Raw genomic sequence first — 16,271 nt, forward strand, 5'->3', positions numbered from 1 at the left:
TTTTAACACTGACTGATAGGTGTTACAGTTCAAAACAGCTGAAGGACATCAGGTTGGTGAAAGCTGCTTCGTTATATTAGATTAGTCTTTCCTGGAAATTGGTGATACTACAGCAGGATTATAACGCTGCGGTTATACTTCTGTTACCCATAAAGGAAGCACAATGCACTGGGAAAATCGATGGCTGAATCTGCGTAAAGGTTTTTTCCTGTGGTGTTTTGATTTTGAAGCTATGTGGCATAAAACAGCAACACTGTCATGTGAGGAGCATGTATATTGCAGTATTGAACTCAAAGGTAGGTAGAGGTGCCTGAGGAATTCATTCTCTGCAATTTCTGATATGAACTGTTCTGACTTGATCCAAACCTCCCAATTTAACGTGGAGTTCAGAACGCACTCGTCCCTCAGAGCTCACATGTCTTCAGATTTTGTGATGCAATTTTTGGCTAAATAATAAAGAAATAAATTCCATAAGGCATGTAATAACATATATTTGGGGCCAAAATGCATTTAGAAAGACGTGTGTTTTGAAAGAAAACAAAATAAAACGTTGGTGCAGATTAAAATGACACATAATTGAAAATGTTCATTCCTAGGCAAGATCATCTTTTTATATATATTTATTTTGCGGTCTGCAGTTTTGTATTAGAAGCTGAACTTTCTTTATGCCATGTTTGTGCTAATAGAACATCTTCCTGATACAAGTAAACGGGATTCTGCCAATCAGATTAGAATAATCACTGTGTAGCAAACTGTTTGCCTTCTCTCCGGTTTGTAATCTGTTTTAAATTGGTCTGATCTTAGTAAAGAATGGGCAGCCTGATTTGTTGCTCGCTATTTTAGCAGAGAGTGAAGCTGTGGAGACCTAGAGAGCTAGATCTGCTGGCTTCTTGGAGCAGTTGAAATAATGCAAGAGGCTAGAACATTGGGCGGAGGCCGGTTCCTATAGCACAGTTCACCATGCCCTTGAGTTGCTGTTATGAATTCCAGCATCTCACGAGATTCTGGCAGAGGATTCCGACAGCTGTAGCTCAAGACACCCGACACCAAAGTTGGTCACATGCAATAGCCACACAGGTGGCTAGAAAGCTAGCGCAGGTTGTGAATATTTGAATTTGGATGGGGCTGAGACTTAAGCATGTAGCATGGTACAAAGTAAGTTCATTGGCTTAAATACATAATTATGGGGAAGCCAGAAATTAACACTGAGATATAGAATGGATCCTGGCAACAGTAAATTCAGGATTTTTTATTTTTTAGCAGTGGTTTGGAGAATTATATTAAAATCCTTACATACACTCCTGGATGCAGCTGTCATTCACAAGGTTAATTAGGCAGAAAGAATAACTGTTAATTCAGTATGCTTACAGTGCAGATAATGCCCTGAGAAGTGGTCACATTAAATTAAAGCTGGGTCCCATTTATTCATTTGTTATTTAAAATATTTGCCTTAAAGCCTATGTGTGCGCACCCACCCACACCCACACACCATTTCTGATTTGGGTTAACAGAGGGGCCTGCCACTGACAAGCCTGAAGACTGTTCATCCAGATTGACAGGTACCATTAGTTCAGTTCAGAAAACGTGAGTCCAACCCATGGTTTAGAACTCACATCCTGGTTTACCCACCCCCTCACAAACCATGTTTTGTAACCTAACTTGTGTTCAGATGTAATGCCAAAGCGTGATTTGTCTTTCTGTCTGAAGGCAGCCATTGCCCGGCGAGGAAAATGCTGGGATTCAAAATCCTTTGGATACCTGAGAAACTAGTTTATGAATATTTGCTCAGGAGCAACTTCCCAAATTGCTCCATAACCGTTTAGTTTGCCTGGTCAACTGTTTTGCAGCGGCAGGGATTGTGTGTACTGGATTGTGTTACTGAAGCTAAGCAAAGAATCCTCTTCTGATAAACTTCAGATAGGCTGTGGCCTTTGCTCAAGCACTGGAAGCCCCTCTTAAACTTCTGTTGTGATGAACATGAAAAACAGGCAAGTGTCTTGCTCACTGATGAGAGCCTTGGAACCTGCTTTATATGCTGAACCAGGCCAGTATTTCATAAAAGTAATATTTAATTACCCAGACTGGTAGCATCACCAAATATTTGCTCAAACTTGCTTATTGAGTACTGTTACGAACGCCTCAGGTTACAAACGCTTTAGGTTACAAACTCTGCTAACCTGGAAGAGTTACCTTGAGTTGAGAACTTTGCCCCAGGATGAGAACAGAAATCGCGTGCCGGCAGCACAGCGGCAGCAAGAGGCCCTATTAGTGAAAGCATGCCTCTAGTTAAGAACAGTTTAAGGTTAAGAACGGTCCTCCGGAACAAATTAAGTTCATAACTAGTATCAGGATACCACATGCATGAAGCTGGGAGCATTCAGCTTCTGTCCATGGTTGCCTTGGGTTGAGCCACCTGGATGGACCATTGGTCAATTTAGCTCAGCAAAGCAGACTGATTTGGTACAAGGGAGCTTCCTTTGCTCTTTATGACTTAGTAAACATTCCAAGTAAACATGCATAGCTTGATGTTAGAAGCTCTGTGTGTCTCTTTAAAAGCCCAAACCCTTTTAATTGTGCATTAATGGAAAATCTCCCCATTACTCCCAGTAGCCCCTTCATCTTCATCTTCCCTCCTCTCCTGTATGATGTTGCAAGCAATACCCTACAGAATGATGCTGTTGGGAACCTGTTGGGGAAGGGCCATAGATAGCTCAGTGGTAGAGCATTCACCTTGCATGCGGAAGGTCCCAGGTTCAACCCCTGACATCTCCAGGTAGTGCTGACAATGGCCCCTGTCTGAAACCTGGGGGGCCACATTTAGTGAGCTTCAATAAGGAGCTAGATGGGACAACTGTCTGACTTGGTGTAAGGCAGCATCCTATGGAAGTGCTACCTTGTTGATTCTCCTGGACTTCTCAATGGCTTGTGACACCACCAGTCATGAAATCCTTCTGAATAGGTTAGGTGTGGAAGGCATTGCTTGGCAGCAGTTCCATTCCTGTCTGGATGACTGTTTCCAAAAGGTGGCACTGGGAGATTACTGCTCGACCCTTGACGGTCATGCTTTCAAATTCTGCTGGGTTCTGTTATTTCTCACATGCTGTTTTAACATCTATATCAGGGGTCCCCAGACTTACGGAGCGGCGGGCCGGTGCCCGCCGCGCCGACCGCGCGGTGGGCCGGACTGCAGGGGAGTGCGCGCGCAGCGGGCCGGAGGGCGGGGGAGTGCTCGCCCGTGCGCATGCGCACACGCACACGGGCGGAAAAAAAATCGGCGAAAATCGCTTGTGCGCATGCGTATGGGCCTCCCCCGACCCGGAAGTGCACCAGAAATGACCTCTTCCGGGTCGGGAGAGGCCCGTACGCATGCGCACAAAGGATTTTCGGCGATTTTTTGCCGATTTTTCAGATCGCCGCTGCGCCGCGCGCCGTGAGAGCGGGCGGCGGCAGCGGGCGGCGGGGGTCGTCGCGGGCCGGATTGGAAGGCCGATTGGGCCGCATCCGGCCCGGGGGCCGTAGTTTGGGGACCCCTGATCTATATGAAGCAACTGGGATAGCTCAACCAGAGATTTGTCTGAGGCATTGGCAGTATGCGGATTATGCTATATTACTTGCTCATCAGTCTGGTGGCTCAGGAGAGAGCATTCTGTGGCAGCCCTTAAACTGTAAAACTCCCTCCCCACAGGTGTGCGGCTAACATCTTCACTGCGTAGAATTTGCTATATGTTAAAAGTGGACTTCTTTATCCTGATCTTTGACCATTATGGTTTTCTGTTTCATGGGACCCACCTCTTTTACCAGGGCCGTCTTAAGCGCCCCTGGCGCCGTAGTGCGCCGGATCCCTCCGGCACCCCCGCCCCGTTTCCCAGCGCAGTGGGCGGACAGGCGCTGCTGCACGGCGGGCGGGCAGGCACAGCACGGTTGCCGTGGGCGCAGCTGCGCGGCGGACCGGTCGGCCAGCGGGTGGGCGCAGCTCACAGCGCCCCCTGGCAGGCTGGCGCCGTGGTGCCCTGCGCCACCCAGCCTGGCCGTAGGGCCGGCCCTGTCTTTTACTTGATTTCTACTCTACTATTCCATATGGAATGGGGTTGCTTATTTTATCATTGTAATGGCTTTATCTGTTTTTATAACTGTATATGGTCTTCTGTTGTTGTATATGGTCTTCTGCCTTGGGACCTTAAGATGAAGGCAGGTAAGTAAATTGTAAGGGGGAGGGCTTACAGAGAACAGCCCCCCCTCATCCGAAGCAGCTCGTCTCCCAGCAGTCATGAGAGCGAAGGGTCTGATGGAGGGAGTCAGGAAACGGAAAGGGAGTGCCAGGGCTCTGGCAACATCCAAGAGCCCCTGCTCCATAGGCAGGGAGAGAGGGAGGGAGAAATTTAGGACAGGAATCAGTCAGACCGGAGACCCTTCCCCCCGACGCCGAAATTGAGGAGGAGGAGGAAAGGGAGGCGCTTCTCAGTTCCGAGGCTTTTATGTTGGTCTAGAACGTGGAGGGGGTAGTGCAGGAATCTGACTCGAGCGAGTAGACATGAAACCAGCAGTTCGTTACACTGTAAATAATGTGCACTACTAAAAGCTTCTGAAAGACAAGTATGTGGAAGGTCGTTACTCAAGAGTAGTCACAACAACCCTGACATAAGTGAATGAGGATCTTTTGTCAGCTTTGTCCAATATGCCAGCTGCAACCTTACCTGGGTAAGGATAGCTTGGCCACAATTACCCATGCTTTCCTCACTTCCTGTTTAGACTAATGCAGTGCGTTGTACATGGGGCTGCCTTTAAAAAGGGTCAGGAAATGGCAATACTTCCCAAAGAACAAAACTGGTACTGGGCAGTTTAACCACATTTCACCTATGTTTTTGTCAGCTGAGCTGCAGTTGGCCAAGTAGTATTTTTATCCTTTAAAACCTTAAATGGCTTGGACCAGGTAACCTGAAAGCTCTTCTCCCACATATACCAACCCAAACCTTAAAATCCTCTTTGGAGGCCCTAATCCAAGTGCCTCTACCGAATGAAGTGCTATCTCAGGCTTTGGTGAAGAAATGGGTTTATAGTAAAGCTTCAGAATATCCTTCTATGGCTGCAATCCTAAGAATACTTGCTAGGGAGCAAGTCTCACTGAGATAAAGGTAAAAGGTAAAGGGACCTCTGACCATTAGGTCCAGTCGTGACCGACTCTGGGGTTGCGCGCTCATCTCGCATTATTGGCCGAGGGAGCCGGCGTATAGCTTCCAGGTCATGTGGCCAGCATGACAAAGCCGCTTCTGGCAAACCAGAGCAGCACATGGAAATGCCGTTTACCTTCCCGCTGTAGCGGTTCCTATTTATCTACTTGCATTTTGACGTGCTTTCGAACTGCTAGGTTGGCAGGAGCTGGGACCAAGCAACGGGAGCTCACCCCGTCATAGGGATTCGAACCGCCGATCTTCTGATCAGCAAGCCCTAGGCTCAGTGGTTTAACCACAGCGCCACCTGGGTCCCTGAGATATTTCTGTGTAAACAGGCATAGGCTTACCTTGTAAGTTCACTAAACTTTTGGAGTTTGTGCTTCAAGCCAGGGGTCTGCTTTAACATGCGCATATTAAAAACACTATTGCATACTAATATGTTTTTCTGCTAGTAATTGAAATTGGATTACTATTGCTTCATGTTATATATTGGTTGCTTTTAATTTACCTTGCCCTTCAAAGGGCTGTTTTCAGCTGCTTAGCAACCAAATTTCCTATTCCATTGTTTAAAAGTGGTCTTCATTAGCAGAAGATGGTCAGTGATTCATTCAGTACTTCAAATCCATCAGGCAGATATTGGATCACTCATCTGATTGCAAGTTAATTTATAAACAGCTTCTGTTTTTGAACCCGAAATAACTGGGTAGGTATTGAAATAAGAGCTGGAAGACCTGTTTTGTTTATTGTTGTCCATTAGTGGCCTCAGTTAGTCACCAGGAGATTTTATGTATCCTAATTCACAAGCTGTAAACATGGTGATGGTGCAATTTTTCCTTTAGTTTTGGCCAGACTTTGATCATTCCACAGTTTGGGTTTATTGAGCTGTTAACTTTTTTAATTGTATTTCCAGTGTAGTTCATGAGTTTATCCTCATCAAACTTTTGTTGCCTCTGATGACCTGTCATTGAGTATCACGATGTAGTGTTAAAAATAAATTTTCTGTGTAATAGACAGAACGTTCTGTTTCCCAGGATTGATTCTGCCCCACCCACCTCCAGACGGAGGCATTACCTCTTGATCAAATTCTCAGGGGACTGGTGTCTGAAATCCTAAGCAAGTTTACTCAGAAGTAAATCCGATTAAAATAAGTGACCCATCCTTCCAAGTAAACATCCTGGGCTATAAGGAAGCAGCAAAGGCTATTTCTAACATGGTGAAAATGTAATCTCCACTGATGCAATATTTGAGGATACTATAGACACAGTTATGGATGAATACCACCATTGATGGATCAAAGTACAGGCCCATTTTGTTTCGCAGTTGTTCAACAATATGCTTCCCACAGTAAGAACATCAAGTTAGACCAGGCTAACCTGCAAGCAGGGTATGAGCACATCAACACTCTCTCGACACTCCCTAGCAACTGGTCTTCAGAGTCACATTGCCTCTGGAACTGGTGTGGGGGGAGTTATATACCTTCCATGACCAGTAAGCACTGATAGCCTTATATTCCATGAATTTACCTAATTCTCTTTAAAAGATGGCCAAATCAGTGGCCATTTCTAGCTCTTGTGCAAGTGGATTCCATTGTTTAGCTATGCAGTGCGTGAGGAATTGCTTCCTTTTGTCAGTTCTTAATCTCCCACCATTCAGTGTCATTGGATGTCCCCAAGTTCTAGCGATATGAGAGAGGGAGGGAAAAAAAATTTCTCTGTCCACTTTCCCCACACCGATCTTTGTTTTATACACCTGTATTGTATCACCCCTTATTTCCCTTTTTCAACAAAAAGCCTTCCTGGGATAGCTCAGTTGGTAAAGCATGACACTCTTAACCTCATGGTCATGAGCTTGAGCCCTACATTGGGCAAAAGATTCCTGCATTGCAGGGAATTGGACTTGCGGCCCCTCCCAATTCCATGACTCCATGATTCTACACAACCTTTCCGCAAAATGGAGTTGCCTCAATCCCAGGGTCATTTTGGTTGCTCTTTTTTCTGAATATCCTTTTTGAGGTGAGGCGAACAGAAATGTAGACAGTATTCCAAGTGTGGCTGCAACTTAAATTTGGATAATGGCATTATAATATTGGCTGTTCTTATTTTCAATTCTTTTCCTAATGATCTAAACCAAGCAAAAATATTTTTTTATGTTTTTGATTACAAAGCTCTAAATTGTGCTTTTCCAGGTAAGCATTCCATGCATGGACACATGCAATGTGTCCTCTGATCCATTTGGCATGATCATGCCAGCATCGCACCTAATCTGGTGTACTAATGCCAAGACACATACAAGACTTTGATGCATGTGATAAGCACATTCTAAGCATGACAGGAACACCCTTCATGCAAAGGGGGCGGAGAAGCAGTGTAACGGTGCCACTGCTCTCATGCCAGATAGCCATGCAGTTCCTCTGGTCCTGCCCTGACATGCACGCATATGGAGTGTGTAGGCTTCCCCTTTCCTAGCACTCAACACATGGGTGCCTGGGGGCAGATTCAGTGGTGTGGCGTCCTTACCTCTTCTGCTTGCGGACAGACTCCCCTTCCTATGAAGGGGGCTAGGGTGTCAGTGGGAAGGTCTCTGCTCATGTCCCATCCACATCAGACCTCTGGTGATAAGCTTATCAGAGATGACATTCTGCCCACTGAGTGGTTTGTTTACAGAAGCTGAGTGTTTGGCAGCACAGGACAAAGAAATTGGCTAAATTGAGGGCAGTAGGTGTCACCTCATCACTGTGTATTCTGCAGCCAAATTTTAACCGGGTCCTTTTGATCCCTGCATTTGTTCTGCCTTAATTTTGTTGTGCTTTTTTTTATACAAGGAACAAGTGCTCTTGTGATTGTTCTATGCTGCTGTGAAATAGAAATCCCACCCACCCCACCCCGGAAATGTTCCCTAGATGCATGTATGTAGTTACCTGATCTGGTTTGAAAAAGACTTGCGTTCTGAACCTGTGGTGTGATTTATTTGCACAGTAGCTGTCCACAGAAGAGGGAGAGGCCACTTAGCCAATTCTGTGTCAATAGGCTGGCCCAATAGGCATCACAAAAAAATAAAAGAGGACACACATTTCCATAAGCCAAGCTATAGGCATAGATCCAAATTCAGAAACCATTATTGTCAGCTAAATAGAAATGAAGCCCTTTCCCTACTCTTGCTCCCCACCCTCTTTAAGGCTCTGTATCTGTAAAGCAGACTTGGAATGGACGGCTTTTTGAGGACTTAACCATGTGAACATGTGTCCTACTTTACAGAGGAATAACTACCATTGAGCTCTTCCGTGCCGGAACTGATCTCTTGTATTAGTTGCCATTCTGAACATATCTAGACTCCTATACATTTGCCTCTTGTTTGAACTGCCTTCCCCCCGTTTTGTGTCACATCTTCTAAGCCCCATTTCTTTGCTTGCAGTGGAAGCATTGGACCTTTTCTGTGCTTCTGGCATAAAACGACAACCTCCAGGCTGTGTGGGGAGAAACCCATGCTCTGGCCCTTCCCTACCACTGCACCACCCCTCTGAAACGTGGGATAATACTGGTTGTGGGTGTGTATGTATGTGTGGAATTGCACCATAGGCTTCTGGGACTTGTCAGATTATTCCAGCATGACAAAGAGATACAGGTAGTTTTATTCTTTGTAAAGTGCTTAGTAGAAGTTTAAGCACTGGTGAATTGGTGAAGAGTGAGGACTTTGGAATGACCAGGGTCAAATCCGCACCAAGCATTTATAACCCTTTAACAATCATGGTTCCCCCCTGCAAAGAATACTTGGAACTATAGTTTGCCCCCCCCCCCCGAGCTACAATTCCCAGCTGCTTTAACAACACACTACAGTTCCCAAGATTTTTCAGGGAAACCATGTCCTTTAAACATATGGTATGGATGTGACCATGGAGTTCGATAACCACGACAGCTACTTTCTCAATATAATGTCAATCCTTGTTGTCACTTCCAGTAAAAAAAGAAAAAGAAAAGTACATTTAAAAGCTTCTTTGAGAGCATAGTGGATTTGACAGATTTTGGTTTGTGTATTTTTTAAGGTCCAGATGCTGCAAGGAAATCAAAGCTGGGCCCTGTGGAACTGACGGTGGTTATAACTGTACCAGTATGTGTCTTGTCCATAGCTTTAATGCTGACTCTGTGCACACATCAAGGCAACAACTGCAGATTCAGGAAGAAAAGAAGACAAAACATTGAAGAGCCTCTATCTGAATGCAGTCTGGTGAACCCAGGGAAGACTCTCAAAGATCTGATTTTTGATATGACGACGTCAGGTTCTGGATCTGGTATGTGAGTGTGTGCTGTAGAATCTGTTGGAATTTCCCTAGATGTGTAGACCTTAACAACAAATGGTAGATTAAGGTAATATTCCAAGAGGCATAGTGCTAAAAAAAAAATCTCTCTGGAAGAGCCTGAATATGGGAAGTGAAGGGGTGAGGCATATGCCTGTCACTTGGATCAGGAAGTGCAAGTAGAAAAAAGGCTTTTAATCTGGTGTCTGTTACGCAGCTGCATTGTGTTTACAGCTATGCAGAGAACAGGTGCTGCAGCTAGACATTAAAAATGCAAACCAGATAGTTTATTGTATTAACCGAAGACCATAGCCACATTAAGAATCAATATTGCATAATGACTGGGGCAGTTTTGTTTAGCTTCTCTGTTGGAGTGAGGCATGCCTGCTTCTCAAGATGTGTTTCATGCAGTCTGTTTCATAAAAGACATGCACATGAAACCATCTGGAGAATGTTAATCTTTCCCAACACATGTGAATATTCAAATAAGAAACTTTGGAGGGGGGGACCTGAAATGCAGTTAGTAAGGCTGCTGCTTAGAATTGCTGTACTTTGTGGAAAAATTATGTCCCCCCCCCATGATAAAACATCTGAAGATATGGTAAATTCCAGGTAAGAGTTCCCTCAAAGGTGATGATGGCTTTAGAAATGTTCATCTGACTTCAGCTTGCTTGCTTACTTGCTTTGCCAAACCTTTATCAGGCATTAAAAATACAGGCCATCATAAAACATCCATATATAAAAATTTAAAATATATACGAATAAGCAGTCATGTAAAAATATGTAATGAGGATTTTCATTGCCGTTTCTTCCTGCTAAATAGTGACATTCACCACTCTGAGAGATACTATTTACTTCAGCATATTCTGTGTCTTTCTCCACTGGGAGCTAAAGTTTGCCAGGGAAAAAGTACCATCTTTGATATTCTGAGCAATATCTGACCGCAAGCCAAACGGGGAAGAGGTTGAAGACTTGTCAAGCTGCAGCAGCCGAAGTCTCTGCAGCATTTCCAGACTATTCTTTGTATGTCTGCGAAAGACAAATGTTTTGGCTTCAAAGGTCAGGCCCATGCTGACAATTCCTGGGTGTTTCCTGAGCCAGAAACTTTAAAACTGTTTTGAAATAAGTGTAGATTTAGATTAATCTTCTTGCTTAACACCGTGCCTTATGTGAAGTGAAGACACGGGGGCTGAAATCTAATTTCTTCCAAGCAGAGTGTCCTGTAGTCCTGGCCTTAGACAGGGCTGATCTATCAATTGTTCCCAAAACAGAAATGACAGCACTCATGCCATTGTTATCTGATATCTTTGAATACTGCTGTTGCCATTATCGGGGACTACTTTTATTTTCCATCTGTACAGCCATCTATAAGGTTATGACATTATTCCCCAAGTTATCTAATAATCAAGGGTTAAATCTGCTGTTGGTAATTCATTCTCCTATTCTAGTGTGTCATTCTCAGGAGGGCCAGATCAAGTTTGCTTCTGAGGTGAGACTATGCCCATGGGGTGCTAGTTGGCCCTCTTGCCCTTGGGTAGAAACAGGAAATGCCAGTTGAAAATGGCAAGCTGTAAAGCAGGGGTCACCCATCTTTTTGGACCAATGGCATATTTCAAATTTTGAGAGAGTGCTGGGGACACCAGTCACAAAATAGGTGCTATAAGGCATAACACAAAATGGTTGCCACGGGGAACGTGGCATAACACAAAATTAGGGACAGCCACAACTGACAACCATATGCTCACCATGGGATATCAGCTATGACCTGCTGGTCCTGATTGAGAAGATCCCATGATATTGATTTTTTACACACACACACAAACACACACACAAATACACAAACAAACACACAAACTGTTGCTGTGTGATAGACACAATGAGCATTCATCAGTACCAGGAAGCCCATTTTGGATCCAATCCTGTTGGCATCTGCTATCTAGGTTTGCTATTAGATGGATGGATGGATAGATAGATAGATAGATGATAGATAGATAGATAGATAGATTGCAACAAAAGAGCAATCCAGCTGTACCAAAAACAATGGGAGTTTTCCAACTGATTACAAGAAGATGTGGATTTCACAAATTAGAGATTGCCTCTGCGTATATATTGCATGTGTTGTAGATCAGTGATAATTATTGGAGGAAGGGTTAAGAAAACGTTTTAATGCTTGTATTTCTTTTGTTAGGCTTGCCTCTGCTTGTCCAAAGAACAATTGCAAGAACAATAGTTCTTCAGGAAATAGTAGGAAAGGGTCGATTCGGCGAAGTCTGGCGTGGAAAATGGTGCGGAGAAGACGTGGCTGTGAAGATCTTTTCCTCGAGAGACGAAAGATCTTGGTTTCGTGAAGCAGAAATCTACCAGACCATTATGCTGAGGCATGAAAATATCTTGGGTTTTATTGCTGCCGATAACAAGGGTATAGTACTTCCACACCGTTTCACAATGTTTGCCCTGTGCTGGATTAGCCCTGTGTTATTATATTCTTTAAGAAAGCCTGGTTTATTATGATTTGGATGATGTGATGCCAAGTGTAGTCCCACTCTGTTATACTCCTGTACAAGCCTCCCCACCCCCGAGATTTTCATTGTAGGCACTTTTTGGGATTCCCTCACCAATGGAGGTTCAGTAGTTATAAAGAGAAAAGGCTTTCCCCATGGATGTATCTTAAACATGGCAATCTCTCCCAGGGGGAGAATTGCTTTTGTCAATATCTTCTATGCACGGGCTTTTGGAAGGAGATCTGGTTTGATTTGGTGTATTTAGTTCCTCCCCCACTAATTCCCATGGGCGGTGACTTTTAGCACTGCCCTTGGCGCTGTATTGCTTGCAACTGGGTGCTGTTAGTGTGTCTCATCAGTGTGTTTAACAGAGGTGTGAGAGCATCATTCCTGACCACTGGTCTTGCTAGCTGGGGATGATGGGAATTGTAGTCTCAAAACATCTGGAGGCACAAGGTTGGGAAACACTGCTCTATGGGGCTCAAGGCAGCATATCCCGTGTGTTCCCCTTTGATCTTCACAATAGCCCTGCGAGGTAGGTCGGTCTGAGAGAGCAGAGATTTGAATCTGTCTCTTCATGCTTCCAGTCCAACACTCTGATCACTACAGCACACTGGCATGATACACTATATTGGATGCCAACAATTATAGAAATACATACGGTAATTTAAATTAAATGCAAGAGCATGGGAATCAAGACTTGATTGTTTTGGTTTCCCCAGAACTGTAGTTCTACATTCTGCTGGGAACATTTTAAATGGTTTATAGCAATCCACTTAATTAGAAATAAGGTGTGAAGACAAGGGTACCACTCCAGATTTTGGCAGAGGGTGGGGACGACGACAAATAGTTAATAATTATAAACATTGCAAAATATAGAAACCAATCACACAGCATTGTTAAAATACACACTAATTAAACATACAAAAGGATTAAAATACACAATAAAGCAATCTCACTAAAGTTTTCAAATATCAGTGTCCATCATTAAAATATGTTTGTAGTGGGGCAAGGAAAATAGATTTAGGAAGGTTGGAAAGTCTATTTTTGGTTACATTTAAGGTTAAATTGCAAAACAAACAACTATCTACCCGTATTTTACGTCCATTCATTGTGGTACTTGGCATTTTTTAAAATACATCATTATAGCTTTCACAACGTAGCATGCTGTTAAGCCCATTGATTTCAAAGGACAAGGATGCTTGCCTTTGTGGGGATAATGAGTACAGTGGTACCTCGACTTACAAAGATGATCCGTTCTGTGGCCGTCTTCGTAAGTCGGAGTCTTTGGTTGCTGAAGCGTCGCTTGTGCGCATGCGCGAAGCGCGATTTTGCACTTCTGCGCATGTGCTGAGCGCGTGCGGCGAAAAGACTTCCGGGGTTGTCGACTTTGGAAGTAGAAACCTTCGGAAGTCGAAGCGTTCGGTTGTCGAGGTACCACTGTATAGAAGTAATGCTCTAATCTGATACAGGTGTGGAATAATTGCAACTTGAAGTGTAAGGCAGTGCCCATTACTAAAGGGTGCCATGCATTATGGTTATTAATCTTGCATAATATTATTATATTATCAGTTTTCCAAACTTGAACTCTTGGAGCTCTTTTGTAATTTCTGTTCTTTCATACTTTTTAATCCTATGCTGGTGCTTGTCTCACATTTTCCAGCAATCATATGACTGCTGACCCAACTATCTGAGATACTTTACTAGAATATGCAGCTACTGTAGTTGTAGCTGTAGTTTCCTATCCTAGGGGGGGGGGGAAGAACTAGCATCCATTCTCTTGAACACCTTAGGAGACATCACACACACACCCTATAAAAAAAAGGCACATCAACAGATTTTAAAAGATATTTTCTAAACAGATGGTTAGTATAGATGACATTCCTCATGACAATTCAGGTCCTGTTGAGGACTCAAGCAGGCATCCCCAAACTGCGGCCCTCCAGATGTTTTGGCCTACAACTCCCATGATCCCTACCTAAGAGGACCAGTGGTCAGGGATGATGGGAATTGTAGTCCAAAACATCTGGAGGGCCGAAGTTTGGGGATGCCTGGACTCAAGCAAATAAGACAGATGGGTTGCAGGCAGCTCAAGAGTCCAACCTTGAAACTTCCTTCTCTTCTTCTAATGACAAGTGGATCTTTACCAGTGATTTCCTTGCTATGTGGCTTACAAAATAAGATTTGCAACACAGTCCTATGCATGTTCACTTGGAAATGAGCCCCCACTGTATTCAGTGGGACTTATGCCCTAGTAAGTGTGTTGGAGATTGCAGCTTTTTAGTGTGAAATTCCATTCTGGCATGAATTAAACTGTACCCTACAGTGTACAGTTCTGGTTGCTTCATCTCAAAAAGGATACTGTAGAGTTGAAACGGGGTCAGAAAACGGCAACCAAAGGGGATGGAGAAATTCTGCTATGAGGAAAGGTTAGAACATTTGCAGCAACTTTATTTAAGGAAGAGTGACGTGGGGACATGGCACGGTGTGGAGAAAGTGATTAGAGGAACGTTTTTCTCCCTGTCTCATAATATTAGAATTCGGGATCGTCCAATGAAGCAGAATGTTGAGAGGTTGAGGGCAGCCCAAAGAAAGTCCTTCTTCACACAATGCGTAGTTAAACCATGAAATTTGCTCCCACAAGAAGTAGTGATGGCCACCAGCTTGGATGGCTTCAAGAGAGGATGGGACAAAATTCGTGGAGGAGGAGAAGGCTACCAAGGCTGCTGGCCATATCCACTTTGTTCTCCCTCACTGTTGGAGGCGGTGGACCATTCTCTAAATGCCAATTTATGGGAATCAGAGTGCTGTTGTATTCATGTCCTGTGTTTCGGCTTCCCATAAGCATCTGATTGGTCACTGTGAGAAAAAGACTAGATGGGCCTTGGGCAGGGATCTTCTTATTGCCAAATACTCTGTTGCGAAAATAAACGGGCCTTGCAAAACGAATACCTTTAGAAAATATTTTCACCTTTGAGGGTTGCTGTGCTTTACTGCTACTTATTGTTAAATGCAGTTACGTCTCTCCACAGATAATGGGACTTGGACTCAGCTGTGGCTTGTCTCGGAGTACCACGACCAAGGTTCTTTGTTTGACTACTTAAACAACAACACTGTAACAGCCAATGGCATGATCAAGCTGACATTTTCCATAGCGAGTGGCTTAGCCCATCTTCACATGGAGATCGTTGGCACTCAAGGTAACGTGTTCATGTCTATGCAGTTACCTTCACATTAAGCTCACTTTGGGCAGAAGATGACTTGGATGGATGTTGGAGAAGTGAATGAACCAGGATTTGTTTGACTTTTGATTATTTCTGCCCCTTTCTCTGGCATCTTTGTGTATTAAATGAGCACAGTACATTTGGTAGATACGTGTTTACAAGAAATTCCAATGCTTTTAATGTAAATGAGGGAGTGGGTGGCCTAAATATTAATATTAGTGTGGAAGTCACCTTCCACTCACCTCTTCCCTACACAAAATTAAAATTTACATTGAATAAGTGGGGAGAGGTATATGGATGTGAAGCAACTGTGTTTGTGGGAATGTTCAGGGAGGCAGGAGAGGATATATTGTTTTCTAATATTTTTCCTAACTTGAGTTAGCAAGTTCCTTTACTTAGTAGAGTTTTACATTCCCCCTTTTAAACGCACAGCAGATAGCAGGTTGCAGACTTGTTTAAGCGTCTTACTATTAGATTCCTGGTAAGTCCCCTTATATCCCTCTTAATAGAATGAACACACGCCACAATCTTGGCTTAGTTTACTAACATCATCAGTTCATAGTTGGATCCCCGAAAGCAGACTTGGTTACAAAGTATATACGTGTGGATCTATCCCATTTGGGGATACAGTGGAACCTCGGTTTATGAACACCTCGGTTTACGAATTTTCGGTTTACGAACGCTGCGGACCCATCTGGAACGGATTAATTCACTTTCCATTACTTTCAATGGGAAAGTTCACTTCAGTTTATGAACGCTTCAGTTTATGAACAGACTTCCGGAACCAATTACACCCATGCTTCGAGTTAAGTACGCTTCAGGTTGAGTACTCCACAGACCCGTCTGGAACGGATTAATCCACTTTCCATTACTTTCAGTGGGAAAGTTCGCTTCAGGTTAAGTACGCTTCAGTTTATGAACAGACTTCCGGAACCAATTGTGTTCATAAACCGAGGTACCACTGCAATCCCTGTATCCTCTGTTGGCTGAAAGCCAACAGAGCATTTCTAGCTAAAAAGCTGCTCCAATGACAGAGGAAGTCAAAGAGCAAGAGAGTGCTGCGTGACTTGCCCTTTTGTTACCT

General features: G+C 43.9%; 1 protein-coding gene across 2 annotated transcripts in view; it reads left to right on the forward strand.

The window, feature by feature from the left end:
- Positions 1 to 16,271, forward strand: part of ACVR1C (activin A receptor type 1C) — a 43,281-nt gene that overhangs the window by 15,502 nt on the left and 11,508 nt on the right. For both annotated transcript variants that reach the window (XM_035131870.3, XM_088661177.1), the window contains exons 3-5: positions 9,211 to 9,456; positions 11,651 to 11,881; positions 14,996 to 15,163. In XM_035131870.3, the coding sequence (XP_034987761.1) occupies positions 9,211 to 9,456; positions 11,651 to 11,881; positions 14,996 to 15,163 (645 nt within the window). The remainder of the gene's footprint in view (positions 1 to 9,210; positions 9,457 to 11,650; positions 11,882 to 14,995; positions 15,164 to 16,271) is intronic.

The sequence above is a fragment of the Zootoca vivipara genome, chromosome 1, assembly GCF_965207765.1.
Source record: "Zootoca vivipara chromosome 1, rZooViv2.hap1.1, whole genome shotgun sequence".
Taxonomy (NCBI): Eukaryota; Metazoa; Chordata; class Lepidosauria; order Squamata; family Lacertidae; genus Zootoca; species Zootoca vivipara.